We start from the raw sequence: 18,228 nt of genomic DNA, 5'->3' as shown, positions 1-18,228 counted from the left end.
CTCAGGGGCTTGGAGCTCCCCCATTTTGGGAAGAGCTCGTCCGAGAGTGGCCCCGACCCCGCTGCCCACCGGCGGCTGCGGCTTGGGCTCCCACCCGGGACGGCGTGTGCACTCCTGCAGACACACGGCTGCTAAATTTCAAGCAACTCCTCTATATTTTTAATTTTTTTCCCTTTTCTTTTCTCTTCCCTTCTCCCAAACTCTCTTTCTGCCTTCGCAAAATCGTTTCCCGGTGCAATCCTGCAGCCCGAGGCGAGGGAGGAGGCGGGATGGTCCCTGCTTCCAAGATTTTTACGAACAATCGTTAAAGAAATCAAACTTTTTTTTTTGCTTTGCTTTTTTTTTTTTTTTTTTTTTTTCTCTTCCCCTGTGCAGAGGCCGGAGAGGTCCCTTTGATCTGCGAGGCCTGGCGTGCTCCGAGCCCGCACGCCGGCTGTTTGCGGGGAGGGGGCTCGGCCGCCGCGGGAGCCTCCGAGCCGGGACATGAAAGGGGGGAAGGAAAAAAAAGAAAAAAAAAAAAAAAGAAAAAAAAAAAAAAAAAAAAAAAAAAAAAAAAAAAAAAAAGGACGTCCAGGGTACGGGAGATCGACCGAAGGGCTTAAATATTTCATATTCCTGGAAGCTGTCAAGGCCAAAAACAACAACACGCCTCCCGCCTCCCCCGGAGTGTTTGCAGAGGGCAGGAGCGTGTGTGCGTGCGAGGGACCGGGAGGCTGCGGGGGGGCGGCGGGTAGAGAGGGTCATAAATTTTCACTTGTAATCAATCAATAATTAACTAATAGCGGAGCGTGGGCCGAGCGCGCCGGCGACGGCGGGTGCCCGGCCCGCCGGGGTGTCGGTGTCGCGCTGCCCCCCGGGGCGCTGCCGCTCCGGGGAGCGTTCCCTGCTCCTTCCCCCTCCATCCCGGCCGGGCGGCCGCAGCCCCGCTTTCCCAGAGACTTTGGACTCGGGGCTAAAACTCCCGTGGGTAAAACGCAGCTCGGCTCCGAGCAGAGGCTGCGGGAGCTGCGCCGCGCTGCCCGGCCGGGGGTCGGGCCGGGGGGTGTGGGATGCTGGCTCCCCCCAGCACGTCCCGAGCTCCCCCTCGGTGCGGTCTGTGCCCCTCCCACGGGCCGTGGGTCCCTTCGGGGGTCTCGGGCCGCTGCTCAGGCTGCCCGAGAGGTGGCGCCGGCGCCTCGCCGGAGCCCCCCCGCCGCCGGCCACCCCCACCCAGCGCCGGGTCGCCTGCATCAGCCATAAAACCATTGAGGATATCAAGACAGGCGCCAGGTGAGTAATAGACAGGATAATCCACAGAGATTGCTCGCTGTTTACCTCCTTCCACAAGCGCCACAAGAGTTACTCATTAACGTTACTATATACAAATAAGATACACAAGAGATAAAGCCATTTGCAAGTCAGAGTTACACCTGCGGTACACGGATTTCTTGCAAGGGCATGGCGAGGGGGAGGTCAGCATTAGGCCCGTGGAAAAGTGGGTTTGAAGCAATCAGGCTGCACCCTCAGCCTTAAAAAGAATAAATCTTGAGCTCGGGGGTTGCGGCGCCCCGGGGCTGCCGGTGCCTGTCTGGCTTGCGGGGCGGCTACCGGGCTCCTGGGCTGGCAGGAAAACGAAATGGGCAAGGGGGGTCTGGAGGTGGGTGTCTGTTGCTTTCCTCTTGACCATCAGCAGTGAATTCCTCGGCAACTAGGAAATTTTCCCCCACTCATACACAGCTCAGAGCGGCTCTCCCCCTCTAAGAGCCATTTGGGGGACCAGCAGCTGAGAGAGGGGAAAAAATTGAGGTTCCCGTGTGATTTCTGAAGCCAAAGGGATGGGAGCGAGGGGCCGGGGGTCTGTCATGGGAGAGGGAATCCGGTGCTTTGGCGCTGCCGCTGAGGCCGGAGCTCAGCGCAGAGGGGAAAGCTGCTCCCCGTGGCAGGGATGGCTGTCCCAGGGCTCTGTCCCGCCGACCTACCCCCCTCGGCACCGGATTCCCTCTCCCGGAGCGGCTCCTGCTCCCACTCGTGTGGAAGATCCATGTGGAAAGTGGTTTGTGGAGCTACAGCCTTCGGGCTGGCTGCGCAGCCGCTGCCTCCTTCTTCGCGTGGATTCTTTTTTTTTTTTTTCATTTATTTTGTCAGACCCGCTGCCACCTCTATCCCTAAAAACCCTCCTCGCCCAGGCCAGCTCAGGGGACCATCAGCTCAAGTCACATTTCCAGCAGCCATCACCTTGGGCCATCCGAAGGTGGGGGGAGAGGCAGACAAAAACTCCTGCTCAGCCCAAACCTTTCTCCTGCTCAGCCCAAACCTTTCTCCCGCTCGAACAGCGTGGATTTAAACACAACCCCCATCCCCAAGCTGAAATGGGAAGGGTCCTGTTTCCCCACGAAGGGGAACAGTTTCATGTTCGTGGGGGAATTTTCAAATTAAAAAATCGAGGGGGAAAAAGAAAATACAACTTCATGGCCACTTTTACCCCCTGGATCTCCCTTTATCTCGCCGGCGCAGGAACCGGGGGCCGCGGGCCGAGGGGCAGGCAGAGCATAAAACAGGATACAGGCTGGAAGTACATCCTTATAATATTTATTACTGGCGGACGATGAATCGCTTTTCAATATACGGGCCACTTGCTGTTGAAGGGATGGGAGAAAAAAAATCTCATTAGCAAGAAATATATATGTTCTGCTAAAGGATGTGCTCATAGACTGGCAGAGGTACAGCAGGGGCTGCCAGCTCTCCTCTCAAGTGACCTCCCAGGCCACTGGTCCAGCCTGGATGTCTGTCCCCGTTGCAGCCGTTTTCCAGCTTAATCTCGATATCTAAGGGCAAGAAGGGGCGATTCCAATAAAAGGGCGAAAAACAGATTTTAAAAAAACATGTATTTCCAGGTGATAACTAACTGGGAAAGCCAAATCCTCTGCCCGGATAGGAGAGGAAAACGAGCCCAGCAGCAGCATCAACTCCTGAGCACTTTACCTGGAAACTTTGAAGGAGGGCTCTGCATTAAAATTTAACCGATCTATTCTCTAATTCTTCACTTTTGCGTTATTAATTTATGACAGATAAAAGCATAGCTGAGCCTTTCTCATTAACTTTTCAAACGCCACTTAATATTGTTCCATTAAAAGAGGTGACTTTAGTAGCCTCTGGATCGACTTTAAAAGCGAGAGGGATAAAGACGGAAAAAGTACATTAAACAGCTTGCTTAAAACTCGTCCTTCCCCCGCAACAATTCAAATGACACCATCCCGACTGGTTCGTACTAGCTCCTTGCAGGGGAAATATCTTAATATTGGGAATGGGAAAGGGGGTGGAGGAGAAAGGCAGAAGAGGGATATATATCTTTCAACCCCTCCATCCTCCCAGGCACTTCGGGGAGGGTTGGGATGAAGGCATTTCACAGTACGCCCAAGACATTTCAATAAAAATTTATTGAAACTTCAGTGACTTTTAAAAGGGGGGAAAAATTACAGAAAAAAAAATAGCAAGAACTTCTCAACATTTATATAACACAAAATATACCTTCATTTTTTTTTCTTTGAACCAGCTCTGAGCACCTGACTTTCAACCCAAGAAAATATGCACTCACTCAAACAAAGACAACAATAAGCACAGTAGTGAAACTCCATTGCGGGGTTGGTTTCTGACGCACTGAGGAAACGGGAAAAAATAATAGAAAGTACAGAAAATCCTAGAATCTTCACCTCTTCTTTTTTTTTTTTTTCTCTCAAGCCACCGGAGAAGCCTGTTGTCGTGTATAAACATATATAATTTTGTGGTTGTTGACATGTTGAACACTGAAGAAATCGAGGATTAAAAGCTACCATGGCACATTGCTTTGTCTTTTTCTCTCTTTGAATTTTTTTAAGGTCTGTGAATAATTTGGTTTCTTTCTGCTTTGCCTTTTGCATTCGGCTCCTTGACCAAAGGACGAGGTTTTCCTGGGCTGATCTCTGATTTAAAAACTGAGCCCTCACAAATGGGGGAATTTCTCCTCTGGGTCGGGATCTATGTTTAAAGGAATTACCAACTTGAAATGAAAACGACTAAAAATAAAAACAGAAGGAAAAAAAAAAGAAGACCGCTGCAGTCGTATTTACAGAGATATGTACAATGTCAATAAATTAAAGTTTAATTTTGAGTATTCATATTCCACGTATTTACAAGAGTTATCAAATAATTACATAAATACTTTGTTTTAATAATAGTGTCCACTCTTTTCTTCTTCTCAGTATGTTAAGCCTTGTTATTGCATATACAATTAAAGAGGGAAAGCTGTGATAAATCTACAGTCGAGTTACAGAGGTTTTTAGATAAAATAAATTCACTTTTTTTTTTCTTTCCAACTACACGTCTTATTTTTGTTCCTACAAGGGAGGATGTTTAAGGTAGAGGGACAAAGGTCTTATTTTTGTTTTTATTATTATTAATAATAATTTTTTCCCTGGGATTTGAAACGAGCATTAAAAATAAACAACAAAACCCCACTGAAATAAAAAATACCACCACCCCCCCTCAAAAAAAAAAAAAGCAGACTACTCTGGAACATGCAAAAAAAAGCCACCAACTGGCTCTCGGACATCACAATACTATTTTAAACACACAGCTTCCCTTAATATCGACTAAGGGGGTTGTGGTTAACAACCCGCCCAGGAAACAACTGTTGAAGAACCAATACGCGAGTTACTTACACGCTTTTCTTTCTGAGAGAAAAAAATCACTTCTCTTACTTAATTTTTATTCGTAAGTTTGATTTTTTTTTTGTTTTATTTTTTCTTTTAGGTCTTTTTTTTTACTTTTTTTTTTTTTTTCTGGTGTGTTTTGGTTTTGGGTTTTATTTTTTTTTACACTGGTAAAAAAGAAAATAAAAGGAGGATGCCACAAACCCCACTGGTGCCTCGATCTCTGTGAGGAGCCTCCGACCCAGCGCTCCCCCATCCCCGACCCTTTTTCCCTGCTCCACCAGATACCTTTTTGTTGCTAAGCACGCACACAACGCCGCGGGATTTTATATGTAAAAAAAAAAAAAAAAAAATAGAAAGAGAAAAAAAAGAACCAAAATAAAGAAGGGGGTAAAAAACAAACACTCGCGGGGTGGAGGATGTGGTTTCTTTCAAACAAAGTGCACTGCGAGACTGATTTGAAATGAGCTCCCGGAGGCCGGGGGGTTACGGGGAGCCGCTGCGGGATCTGTCCTGCTTGGGGTCGAGCCCACTGACCAGGCGCTGGATGTTTTGCAGTTCGCTGGTGGCCGCCTCCTTGTCCGCGCCCAGCTTGGGGGACAGGGACACGGAGCCGGACGAGAGGGTGGAGGAGCGGCTGGTGAGGTCCGAGGCGGAGTCCAGGGGCACGGAGCCGGGGCTGGCGCTCAGCCCGCCCGCCTTGCCCTCGCCGGAGCCGGCGGCCAGGCCGGGCAGGGCGGTGGTGAGGAGGCTGCTGCCGTCCGACAGGGGCACGGGCAGCGGGTAGGGGCTGTAGCGGAGCCGCGGCCGCACGGCGCTCAGGAACGGGTGCCGGTGCACCGAGCTGGAAGCGGCGCTGGAGGCGGCGGCCGCCGCCGCCATGTAGGTGTAGGGGTAGGGGAAAAGGCTGCCGAAGGGAGACATGGCCAGGCCCTGCGGGAGGGGAGGAGAGAGAGGAAAGGGTTACCGGCCCGCCCGCTCACCGCGGGGATGCCGCACGGCAGCCCCGCGCCAGGTGCTCCCCCGCGCCCGCAGCTGCCAGCGGGATGGAGAGCTGTCCTCCCGCTGCCCAGGCCAAAAACACGTGCACGACGGGGCACACCCTGCCCGGGCTCTGCCCTGCACGGCCCCGCTCCCGCCCGGCCCATCGGGGGCCAAATGGCCGTGGGGTCTCTCCCCCACTCGTCCCCCTCACCGGGGGATTCTCCTGCGCTGGGGCAAGCGCCCTTTACCCGCAGGTCCAGCCCCCCTTCCCGCTCCGCAGGGCAGCCCCGGGCACATCCCCCCCGCCAGCGGCTCCGCTCCGCGGGCCGGGACGCGCCCCACAGCGCCGGGCTGCGCTCCGGCCCTGCCCCGGTGGCGATCGGGGCTGCGGGGCTCTGCAGGACAGCCGGGAGGGTGGGAGAGCTCGGGGAGATCACGCTGGGCCACCCTCCCCGCCCACAACTTTCCCTCCTCCGACTGGCCGCCAAGCCCTGTGACTGGCCCTGAGAGGGGCAGTGGGGGACACATGGAAGCGGGGAATTTAAAGGAGGTGCCCGCTGCCCTCCCCCGTCCCCAGGCTCGGAGCCCCCGGCCCGGAGGGGCGGCGCGGGGGGAATGCAGTACCTGTGAAGCCAGGACGTGCTGCTGCAGATGGAAAGGCAAAGCAGCCGCCGATGCTCCCGAGAGTCCCTGGGCCGCCGCCGTGGCCATGACCGTGTTGTCCAGTCCCGAGACCCCGGCGGACGCCCCGGAGACGGTGGCGAGGAGGGGCCCCATGCCCGCGGCCATGCCGGAGAAGGCTCCCCCCATGGCGAACTGCCCGGGGTGCAGCAGCAGCGGGTGCCCGTTCCCCAGCGGGTTGAAGAACTGCTGGCCGGCCAGGGCAGGGGGAAAGCCGAGGTTCTGCAAGTGTCCCTGGCTCAGGTGGGCCGTGCTGTCGGTTTGGACCGTCAGGGGGGTGAAGGGCTCTTTCCCCAGCAGTCGGTTCTCATCTACTTTGGGGCCATCCCTGACGGGGCTTTTCAGTTCCTCGCCGCTCAGGCTTCCCCCCCGGGTGCTGGAAGAGATGGTAGCCGGGCTGTGCCGGGAGTCCGGAGGGGCTTTCTCAGTCCTCTCTCGGCTCCGACTCCCTGCCGAGTCCCCGGGGAAGAAGTGGCTTTTGGAGGGGCTGCCGCCCTTGTCCCGGGGGTCGTCCCCCGCGGTGGCAGCAGAACTCGCCGGCGCTGGGGTGGCGGCGGTGGTCGTGCTGATTTTGCCCGACTCGTTTCCTTCTAGCAAGGGATCGTCTTTGCTGTCTGCATCGCTGTCTCCCTCGCTGGGGCAGAGATCTGCAAGACAAAGGGGGCCCGGGGCTGGGATCCGGCATTGCACATCCCGAAATCCCCACCGGCCTGGGAGAGGGGGCAGAGACGCTTCCTGATCGGCCAGAGGTTTGTGTGGAAATACTTCCCTTTTTTTATTATTATATAAATAAATACAGCCCCCGGCTCCCACCGCCCGCCCCATCCAAGCCAGCCCGAGTTTTACACAACGCAGCAAAATTGGCTGCGAAACAAAGCAGCGGCCCAGAGGAGCGACCCCCCAGCCGGGCGGGCCCGGGGCCAGCGGCTCCGCTCCCCGGGGCTGCCGGAGCCCGCAGGGACCCCCCTTCCCTCCCCGGCTGCAGCGGGGGTAGAGGAGGAACGGGACAGCAGCAAACTCGGGGCAGGGCTGAAGGGCCTTGGGGATGTGTCTCCTACGAAGTTTTCCCAAGTTTTCATCCCTTTCAACGGGCAAACTTTGCAAACGCACACAGAGACACCCCGCAGCCGTCTTCATCACTCCCTGGGCCCCCCTTCTCCCCAGACACATGCACGGCTTCGCTGGATTCCTCTGCACTTCATCTCCTAATTTCAGCGCCCCAGGTGCGAAGCTCTGCTTTGCTTTTTAGGTCCCCTCCCAGCTCCCCTCCCCTCAGCTCGGCAGGCCTTTAAGAAAACGAGTAAAGCAACTACAAAAAAGAGGTTGTTTCCTCCTCCCCTTGCCCCCCCCGCCCGGGATGGATTGATACGTACGAGAGAGCTGCAGACAGCTCCCAGCCCCGCACGGAGAAACCCAGGGTGACTTTTCTATAACAAAGTTCGCGACTGTATCCAGGGGAAAGATCCTTCCTCTGGTAACAGATTCAGTGAGGGATATTAATGGAGTGACTCCAGTTTTGAACTTTTGCCCCGTGGTCTGTCTTTGCTCCCTTGACTTGGAGCTGGCTCCTTTCTGAACCAAGGAGGGGAGGGATGAATGTGCAGCAAGGGGAGAGGGAGGCCGGGGGGAGAGGGAGAAGGAGAGGAAGAGTGAGGAAGGCCAAGAGAGAAGAGTGAGAGGAGAGAAGGGAGGAGAGGGAAAGACAAAAAGAAAGGAAACAAGGAGAAGAGTGAGGGAAAGAAGGAAAGAGAGGGCAGAAAAACTAAAGAGGGAAGGAATAGAGAGAAGAGAGCAAAGAGACAAAACATGAGAAAAGAAGGGAAGAGGTAGGAAGGAAGGCAAGAGGGAAGGAAGGAAAACAGGCCAGTGCCAGAGGGCAGTGGTACAGGCCAGGATTTGCCACCACAGAGCGGGCGCCCAGGCTCTCCCAGAGGGGACCAGGGGCCACAGCTCTCACCTTTGAGGCTGGAGGTGCCCACGGCAGGCACGGCAGGACAGGAGGACTGGGCAAAGCACTTGAAGGCCGTCTGCTCATTGGACGACTCGTCCGAGGTGGGATTCTCCTTCTTCTGCCTCTCGTCGTACACCCGCATGGACTGCAGGGTCAGCTGCTTCCTGCGGGCACAGAACCCGCTGGGCGAGGGTCCCCAGTGCCCCCCGGGACCCCCCCTGCTCCCCAGCCCCTCCTGCAGCTCCTACTGGGGCACGAGTAGCACAGGGGAATTAAGAGCCGCGGCCCCCTCGAGGAGGAGAGCGCGTTTCTGGCAGGCAGGACTTGGCTGCTAATGAGAGGAGATTTCTTGGAAGCCTGAGCAGCTCCTCAGCGAGGGCTGATATTAAAGACAAGGGGCGGAGGGGAGAGGGAAGCATACCCTGGAGATTAGCTTTTAAAAGGCAAGGATGTTCCAGAGATATGAGCCATTTTAATGGTTGCTAAGATTGCTAGGAAGTGGTTATTTTGTTAGGCACTTTATGTAATCTTTTCACCAACAATTAACCCGGAGTAAAAAATCTATTTATATTTAGAGAAATTAGAAATCATTTCCGTCCTGTGGCTCCAGCACTGGCTTTATTTTCACACTGATGGACAAGAGGATCTGGCGTGTGCATGTTTGTGTGTGTGCTGGGCAGGGAGAGAGGCTTCTTGGTTTACACCACGTTCCCCCCACTTTTTTATTTTGTTGTTTGTTTGAAAAAGGAGAAACAGATCTATTTATTCATTATCTAAACCCCTGTGCAAATGGCTAAAATATCCTGTCTCCTGTAACGCAACAAAACAGACATATCACCCATTAAAGGAAAAAAAAATTGTCCCTTTTTTCTCCAGGTATTTTCTACTTATATCAAAAATAAAAGTCTTGAGCCCCATTATAACGAGTTCTGTCTGCCTACCCGGGGCACAAACTCGGTCCTGCTGCTTTTGGAAAAAATAAAGAATCTTCTATCATTAATTACTTCCATATTCATGAGATACCTCTGTCCAAACAGTTTATTTCTGTGGTTCTCCTCCATTTCTGTGTTTATTTCTGTGTTTATCCTCCATTTTACTCTTTTCCAGACAGTCCCCAGTAAAGTGCCAGAGGAGATTCAAGCAGTGCTCAGCCCTCACTTGTCCCTCTTCTCCAGTCCCAGATCCAAACTACACTGTAATATTCCCTCTCAAATTTGTAAGGGAAAGTTTTTTTTCTAGCAATATTTGCTTAATGTACTGCACTCCCTTTGGCCAGTCATCCCCTGTGACGTGAAATCTAAACGTGGAAAGCAGGAAAGAATTCCCATGCAATCTGTTTGACACTATTAACGCCAAGATCCTTATGGATTTTGGCGGGGGGAAGTGTGGTTTGGAGGCAAGGCAAGGTGATTTTGACCTCTGCTCGTGTTCTGAGCTTAACACATGAAAACCAAACGAGGAGCCTGTAAAGAATCAAGCCAGACTCACCTCTTTTCCCTTCTTCCATTCCCGGTGTCCCGAAAACCTTTGGCAAAGGGGTTGTTGTCAATTTTTAACTGCGTGATCTATAGGATAGAGAGAAAAAAAAAATAGCCAAGGGGTTGAGGCAGAATAAGGAGATTTTTGTATTATAAAACAACAGCAAACCCTACTCTTCCCAGTTCCCCTAGTGCTGGCAGGAGTAGGACAGGGCAAGGGGCAAAGGTGCCTGGTTTTTGGGTGAATCCATGTGTTTTCCTGAGCTGTTTGAAGGCAGCTTGCCCCCAGTCCCCTGCCGGGCTGGCCGGTGACCTGGACCGTGGTGGCAATGAAAGAGCCCCGTGTTGCTGCTACCACATCGGAATTAATTGAGCTGTGCAATGAGACCCATGCAAGTTATGCCTGTGCTTAAAACTCTTTAAATGCCATAATTAAACCGCAAAGGAATCATACCCACCCCCTTGCTATAATAAAATACTTTATATCATCGCATTATGCTCCCTGTGTGTTGGGGCACCAGGGGTGCCAGAAGCCAGTTCATATTTTTTGGGGGGCGTCTATGGAAATTTTTCGGTTTGGGTATCCTCGGGGTTCAGGTTATGGTAGGGAATGACTGTTGGGAGGGATGGGGGGTGCGGGGCATCCCGCAAGTGCCGGGTGCCCGCGCGTACGATGCACGGAGCCGAATTCACAGCCCGGCCGGGGCTCACCCCGCTGGAACAGGATGCGAGCAGCAGGAACGGGAACGCCGCCTCCCCGCCGCTCCATTCCCGGTCTCGGGCCGGGCTGGAAGCACAGCGACCCCCCAGTTTAGGAGCAGAGGATGACCCCGAAAAGGAAACCCCGCCTGCGCCCGAGTGCGGGCAGGACCGGCCCTGGCTCCTGAGTCGCCCCCCCGCCGCACACACGGGAGCAGGAAAACCCCACTACTAAAACCAGCGGGACTTTTAATCCAGGTGCTCCCGGCCGTGCCTTCTGCTCCCCCCGCGCCGAGCCGAGGGCTCCCCGCCGCTTCCGCACGCCGCTTCCCAGCCGATTTCATGGCAATCACACAAATATGCTCATTTCTGTCCGTCAGCCGAGCCGCCCCCAGCTGATAGACCGGGGCGGCCAGCCCTGCTGATAAGTCCCAAAGCAAAGTCTACTCTCTGTACACTCATTTTCTTTCAGTTTCCTTGCAAGTGCCTGGCTGCAGAGAGAGGGGAAAATAGCCCGAGCCCCGAGGGGGAAGCGGTTTTTTGGAAACGGAGGGCAGAAGGGTACAGAGCCCCCATTTTCACCCCCGAATTTTTTACGGTGAAGGATGTGAGGGGCAGAGAGGGGCACAGGGGAGCTGCAGCGAGCGGGCGCTGCGCATCCAGAGCCTCTGCGCTCAACGCACGCGAACGCAAAGCTGTAATTCACAGACAACAAAAAAATCAAAGCCCCTTTTTTGGCTCCTTCACTTCCTTCCACTTGACTTAATAATCGTAAATTCGCCGTTTGCCACTCTCCCAAATATACCACCTTCATCGCAAGCGACAATAAACCAGCAGCAATGGAAAGGCAACGTTTGCAGCGCTGCAAAACTTTCTCACGTGGGCTTTTTCAGCCCTTCCAGCTAAATTCAAGTGAGATACCCCTCTCTGACCAGAGCATATTTCTGCACCACAAAAAATAATAAAACACTGCAGGATGCAAAAAAAAAAAAAAAAAAAAATCATAATATAATAATAATAGGAACCAGACCTGCGCTCCAGCCTTATTGCCAATTGCTGTTAAAGGAGCTAAAACAGCACAAAGGCCAGGAGGAATTACAAAATCTCAGCCCCGCTGCTCTCCCCACTCTGTCTTTCGACACGCAGAGCCGAGTCTTTTTTATTACTTTTTTTTTTCCCTCATGCATCTTAGATTAAATCCACACTAAGAGCTGCAAACCCCACCCCATCCTTTTCCTCATACTGGGGAGATATACTGGGGGGGGGGGGAATGGTAGGAAACCCCTAAACATTCTCCCCCTCACCCTCAGTCCTCCCTCCTTTTAATTGCCTTCCCCGAGGTCGGTATTAGGAGAGTGCTCGACCCCCTCCCCCAGCGCCTTCCCGAAGTTGGATCAAGGAGGTTTTGGGGAAAAAGATAAAGGAGGGGAGAGAGAGAAGAGCAGGATGGGCTTCGTGAGTTTTAAGGGAACAATGCAGAGTAAAAGTTCTCTTAAAAGCCAAAACACGTAAAACAAATCCTCTCTTAATCTCCTTACCTTATCATTCTGGTATGCGGTCACTGCGATGAATTCAGTCTCCGGGAAAACGTAGGTCCTGAACGTGCTGTAAGGAAGCTTGAGGATATCGTTGGCTCGGACGATGTGGAACCGCGGCTGGTACTTGTGCATGGAGTTTAAAATGGTCTGGGGTGGGGCAGCGGCCGGCAGCAGAGAGGGCAGGAGGGGGGAAAGAAAACGGTCAGCAGGAGCAGCATTTCCCCCAGCCATCGGCACTTTCACCTCCTAATTTGCCTTCCCTCTCCTTCCTCCCCTCACTCCTCCTCCCTGCCAAGCACACTCCAAACACACGCACATGCCTCGCAGCATCCAACTAAAAGTACTGACAGCTCCAGCTCGCCGGGGCTAGGCTCTCGCTGGACCTCTCGAAGGAGAGGAGAGAGGGGGGAATCCCCTCAGAGCTCTGCTCGGAGAGGGGGAGAAGCTGTTTGGGCTCCGGCAGCAATGCCTTTTGATTTCAAAGTGTAAAACAAAAATAAAATCAAGTAAAGCAGGAGCAGCAGCTACAGTTGCAACACCACCACGAGAGCCTCGGCTCGGTCTAATTGCGTGCCCCAATTCACTTAAGGCCTTCTGCGAACGGCAAAAATGTATCGTCTAATCAAATCACAGCAGCAAATGCAATCTTCGGCACATTAGAGATCCCCCGGCCGCGGCCACCACCAGCAAACCCCGGCTCCGAGGCGGAGGCTTTCCCAGGAGTAGAAAGAAATGGCCAGGATCGACAGAGCACTTATCAGCAGGTTTGTTTGATTTCACTCTCAGGGTAAGTTTTTATCTCTGCACACCCGGTAAATGTAAAGGAGTGGATAGACATGAATGGGCAACTTGACCTCTGCTTTTAGTCCCTGTTTATTTTCACTCCGGCTTGCTTTACATTATCCAGATTAATATAGATTTAAACGTTTGCATACTTAGGCCTTTAAGCCCTTTATACACATATGCATATCATTTTCCTACGCTTAGAAAGTGTGATCGACTTTATTAAAAATATATATAGATATATAAAGTCACCGCAGCTCTGAGAAATATCGAGTTGCTCTGCGCTGGAAATGTATCCCTAAAGTTAACGCTGCATGGCACGGGGAGGTTACAGAGTAAACTCCAGGCTTTAATCCTGACCCCAGCAGGAGGAAAAATCAAGGACTGTTATAAACCGGGCAAATGCCTGTCCCCGGGTGCGTGGGGAGATCTTTTTCCCCGTTTTCCCCACATTTTGGCCGCCCGCCGGAGCTGCCTGCGGGACTAGCCCGGCCGAGCAGCCGCCGTGCTCCGGGCACACCCCCCGGGACCCCCGCTCCGGCCGGGTGGCGAGGGAGGGGAAAAGGGGGGCAAAGGAAGGTGTAAAAGGCACTCACAAATCCGTGCTTGTCAGAGATGTTATTAGTGAGCTTCAGCTTGTGGAAGGTGACGACTTTGGACATCCATTGTTCGCCGGTGGCCGGGCTGTCCGGGTGGATGTACATTCTCTTTGGCATTTCAGGGTCAGCCTTGCCGGCTACCATCCACCGGGAATTATGGAATTTGTACCTACAATCATCAGCCGCCACAATATCCATCAATAAAATGTACTTGGCCTTTTTATCCAGTCCAGTGCATCTCACTTTAAATGGAGGAAACATTCTCCTATGGGCAGAGGGGGGAGGGAGGAAGTGGGGGGAAGAAAAGACAAGAGAAAAATAAAATATAATTAATTACAGCGTTTAAACAAGCTTCTGAATTTTGGTAGCGTGTCTACCAAGCAACTTCTTCAGCTCTCAAAAGCAGCAGAGTAAGTCTATGTCCAGCAAAAAGGTTTCCTCTCCTCATAGTCCCCCCCCCCCCCCCGCCCCCAGCGAAAAGATTTCTCAAATGCTTAAAAGTTGCAGGAGAAAATGGTCCCTGGATGGGAAAGGTCGCATTCCCTAGAAATCAGCAGAGCCTACCTCTCTCTGCCATTCCTAAACAGCAAAGGCCCATTTGGGGCTCTCTGATCTCTCATTAGCTTCCTTTTTGCCTGCTAAACAAAGAAATGCGAGCTGATCGCACCCCGATAAAATAAATCGTCTGAACTATTACAACCAAACCTCCCAATAAAGTGAGGAGTTTTACACTTCGCAGAGGAGAATAAAAAGCCCCCAGCGAGGGCTGCCGGGGCTCTCCCCGTGCTCCGGCCACCTGGGGATCCCCCTGTGTGCCGAGGGTTCTCTGCAAACCCCGCTCCCCTCCGCTCCCAGGTCCGGCTCCAAACTGCAACAGGATACCACAAATTTGCTGTTTATTATATCGAGTGGTTGGCATTCAGCAAATCTCAACTTAAAAGGAAACACATGACTTTGCAACATGTAAGAGCTCTTAATACTGGCCGAGGCTTTCACGCAAAAACTTTTGACCACAATTAACAGAAAAAACTTCGGGAAAGCAGTAAAACGGGCAAGGAGAATTTTTTTTCCTCCTTGCTGCTTTTAAGGCTTCTATTTATTTTTTCCCCTGAGCCTGTAGCCTGCAACTGGTGCTTTGCAAATAGGCGAAGCTCCAGCAAGGCAGCTGAAGGCCATCTAAGAAGACTTTTCAGGAGTGGCTTCCTCGAGTAATTCTCCTGGCAAATCACATGTGGAGACTTTGGGAGGTTTCTCAGAGAACCCCTTAGAAAAACACCCGGGTGCAAAGGAGGTTTTCACCCTATGTATCATCACAGCAATAGATAGAGTTGTAAAAGAGTCCAGATGTCAATGAGTAGCGAACATAGAGAGAGATTTCAGACGGGTAAACCTATAAAAAGCAGAAATGCCGAGCGTGGACGCGCCGTGTGTGTTCATTCATTCCCACGTGAAGGTTACATAAATATAGGGACAGGCAGCGCCGAGATGCAAACCCTTCCCTGCCACTCCAGCAGCGGCTGCAGGACGGCTGGGGAGTTTTGTCAGCTTTTCTGTACACTTTCAGACATAATCAGTCAGCACAAACCCAGCCGAGATCCCAGCACAGAGAGAGGCACAGCCTGACACACCGAGCCTATCTGCCCTCCTGCCCCACCAGCAGCCAGACGCCTCTCCAAAGGATTTTTCCTTCATTCCCCTTTCTTAAGGAAGAAAAACTGCGTGTAGCGAGGCTGAAAACCAGGCCAGCCCCTTTGCTAACCCCAAATTATTTTCTTCCTGCTCCCAGTCTTCTCCAGCAAGCATTAAGCTACTGAACCATGAAGGGACCCTCTCACCCCCTGCACACGCACATGCTCAGCAGGGCCGGGTCGCGCTTGGGCTTTTCCCGGCAGCCTGGTGCCCCAGACGGGCTGGGATCTTCAGCTGCCCAAAGCTTTCCATAATTGCAGGTGAAAGGAGATTTACGGAGGAAACTGCCGGAGAGAGAGCCTTGCCCTGTTGGGGTGCAGAGACTCAGGGGTGAGGAACGGGGGGGGGGGGGTGGGGGGAGAAAGGCACGAACCCCAGACCCAGACCTACCTTCCCGATTTGGTAATCACCATCTCTGTGCCTCTTTTATGGAATTGCTCCCAAAGCTCTTTAGCTTCCAGATGCACTTTCGGATCGTCTTCTACCTCTTCTTCTGGCTCCAGAGTTTTTAAAGGCCTCAGATGGGCTGCTGCCTGGTGACCCAGGGAAGAAAAGGGAATGCCAGTCTCTGCAGCCCCCACTAACTGATCCATGATGGGTTTAGCCAGAGCCCCGGGAAGGGAGAGGGCGGCCGCCCCGTTGGGAGGCAAAGCCAGAGCCGGGAAGAAGGGAGGCTGATGTCCCAACACAGCGCTCATGGCAAAGTCCGGTGCCCGGTGCGGTAAAAAGGGATGATAAGCCATGCTTGTCCCAGGGATTACTGGATCTCTCATCGGTAAATTCATCCACTCCACTCCTCGGTCTTCCTACTGCTGGAGTAGTCCCGGAGTGGTTTCTAACAGCACATCACGAAGAAGAAAAAATAAGATAATAACAATAACAGCAATAAAGCACCAAAAAAAAATTAAAAAAAAAAAAAAAAAAGAATTGGAGAAAATAAGCCCTAAACAGCACAGTACATGAGGGAGAGGCAGAACTTCTACAGCCTACAACTTCCCGAGCCGGGGCACATCCCCAGCCCTCGGGACAGCGGATTAACAGGATTGTTCATTATTAGTCTTGATTTTTCTCGTGTTCGGTCTCTGAGGCTTTGTTTTGCTTTTTAGTTGTTTGCGTTTTTTTTCCTGAGTGGAAGTCCTTGTGCTGCAAAAGAAACGCCGAAGAAGAGAAGAAAAAAAATCCACCGGGTTCGCTGTCTGCTCCTGTTGCCGTAGAAGAGCTGGACAAGCCGAAATCCTTTTTTTTTTTTCCTTCTTTTTTTCTCTTAGTCCCAATCCCCCTTCTCTTCTTCCGTGGCGGAGAGTGACGGCTCGAAGCTGGGTTTTCTTTTTGGGTGGCTGGCTCTCTTCGCCCTCCCCCCCACCCCTCCACCTTTCCTCCGTACGTTCAGGCTGCAGAGCAGAGGCTGGGGAAGGAGGGAAAGCAGAGAGAAGCAAACAAACCCACCCCCCCTCGCCGGCCGAGGAAGGCTCCTGAGCAACCTTCAGCAGCAAAAACTTGTAGGGAAATCTCGTTTCCGCCTCGCCTTCCTCACTCCCCAAGCAGGAGCTGGTCAGGGTGCCCTGATTTCCATCAGGATCTCTTCTTTCTTTCACCCTCCTCCTTTTTTTTTTTTTTTTTTTTAATTTATTTTTTCCCCTCTCTTTCTTTTTCGCTGTGCCTTAAAAAAAATCTGGCAGAATTATACTGTTGTCTCCATAAAAGAGAGAGAAAGTGAGAGGGAAAGAGAAAAGAAGAGAAAAAGGGGGGAGGGAGAAAGAGAGGAAAAGAGAAAGAGAGAGAAGAGAGAGGGAGAAGGAGCCTCTCGGCTCTGAGAATTCCCTGTGAGTCTGTGCTCTGCGTGCACCCGATCGTAGGGATGTGTTGTGGGTTACAGGGGAGCTGGAGCCGCCTTGATTGGCTCTTTGACGCTTTCGGACCAATTGTGAGGCTCCATAGGCGGGGTTCTGACAGCTCGGGTGGAGGGGGACAGCGCCGAGTTATAAAAAGAAGGTGTCGGAAACTGTAACGCTGCAGCAAAGCATCACTAGTACTTCGGGCCGTGTGAATATGTCAACATGATCAGAGGGGAGGGAGCAGGGAGGGAGGAGGGAAGGGGCCGGCAGCGCCCGCCTCTAGGGGGGTGCTGGGGGCCGCCTCGCCCCCCGGCCTCCCGCCGCCCCGGCAGCCCGGGCACTGCCCGGCCGCTCTCCCCCGGCAGGAGCTTCCCGAGCGCCGGCAGCGGGGGGGGCTCCACGCGTGGCACTGGTGGGGTCCGAAGCTGCGTGCCCCCCTCCCCCAAACGCCGCCGGTACCGTAGCGGGGTCCCCCTGTGTCCCCCCCGGCCCGGAGCCACCTCGGGAGGCCGCCGCGCCGCACGCCCATCCCCGCCGCGTCGCGGCTGCCGCCGGTCCCCGCAGCCGCCGGGCTGGTGTCACCCCCCTGCCGCTGCCCCCGCGCCGTTTTTCCCCTCCCCGGCAAAGTTGCTTTCTTTAAACGACATCTCCAGGCCGGGAGCCGGGCGCTTTCCTTCCCCCCGCGAATCTGGGGGTGAGCTCCGGGGCTCGGGGGTGGCTCTGCGGCTCTTCCCCCCGCTCGGAGCTCGGCTCCGGCCGCCCCAGCGGCCGCGGCCGCCGTTATTATTGTTGTGGTGGGCGGCTGGAGGCTGCGGCGGGCGGGCGGCGGCCGCCGCTGGCTCGGCTCCGGCCCCGGCGGCTGCTGATCCAGGCGGGTGCGCGCAGGGAAGCGGGAGGCCGCTGGAAAATTTAATGTATATATTATTCCTTTTTTCTTTCTTTCTTTGGCGTTGCCGATTAAGGCCACTCGGCTGGCACCGGCGCCGACAGGGTTACGCTCCCACACCCCTCCTCTTCCACGAGGTGCGCGGGGAGGAGACGGGAAGTGCGGCTTTCCCTGCGCCCGGGCCGGGGCAGCGCCGGGCGGGGGGGCCCAGCTCCGGGTTGACCCGGGCTCGCATGGAGCCAGCCACCCCCCGGGGAAGGCGTCACGCGTGGGTCTGATCCGACCCCACGGAGAGGGAAGAGCCGGGCAGGATCCTCCTGGGAAGTTTCTGGGGAGATATATTCCTTTCGTGGGGGGTGTTGGGTGCTGCTGGGAATGGGTGTGTGACAGTGCAGGGCAGCAAGAGGGGGCTTGTGACTGTGCGTGTCGTGGGCATGC

General features: G+C 53.7%; 1 protein-coding gene and 1 long non-coding RNA gene across 4 annotated transcripts; one reads left to right on the top strand and one right to left on the bottom strand.

Annotated features, from left to right (window-relative positions):
- The first annotated feature begins 1,105 nt into the window (after positions 1–1,105).
- On the top strand, positions 1,106–4,064 carry LOC137484790 (uncharacterized). Its single transcript, XR_011005037.1, has 2 exons — positions 1,106–1,269; positions 2,874–4,064. It is a non-coding gene; the product is annotated as an uncharacterized lncRNA (long non-coding RNA).
- Positions 4,065–4,768: 704 nt separating this feature from the next.
- On the bottom strand, positions 4,769–17,199 carry TBX3 (T-box transcription factor 3). Of its 3 annotated transcripts, XM_068208899.1 has the most exons (8): positions 16,516–17,199; positions 15,460–15,904; positions 13,378–13,645; positions 11,999–12,145; positions 9,772–9,848; positions 8,290–8,447; positions 6,276–6,979; positions 4,769–5,600 (listed from the first exon to the last, which is right to left on the bottom strand). In XM_068208899.1, exons 2-8 carry the CDS (start codon positions 15,852–15,854, stop codon positions 5,154–5,156), a joined length of 2,196 nt encoding a protein of 731 aa, XP_068065000.1. In that variant the 5' UTR covers positions 15,855–15,904; positions 16,516–17,199; the 3' UTR covers positions 4,769–5,153. The 3 variants fall into 3 exon arrangements, with proteins under 3 accessions (XP_068065000.1, XP_068064999.1, XP_068065001.1); XM_068208898.1 differs by having other exon boundaries at positions 15,460–17,198; XM_068208900.1 differs by lacking the exons at positions 15,460–15,904; positions 16,516–17,199 and adding an exon at positions 13,945–14,197.
- Positions 17,200–18,228: the final 1,029 nt, after the last annotated feature.

Source organism: Anomalospiza imberbis, chromosome 18 (assembly GCF_031753505.1).
Source record: "Anomalospiza imberbis isolate Cuckoo-Finch-1a 21T00152 chromosome 18, ASM3175350v1, whole genome shotgun sequence".
Classification (NCBI taxonomy): domain Eukaryota; kingdom Metazoa; phylum Chordata; class Aves; order Passeriformes; family Viduidae; genus Anomalospiza; species Anomalospiza imberbis.
The sequence above is the reverse complement of the archived record's forward strand: the minus strand, read 5'-3'. Positions and strand labels throughout refer to the sequence as shown.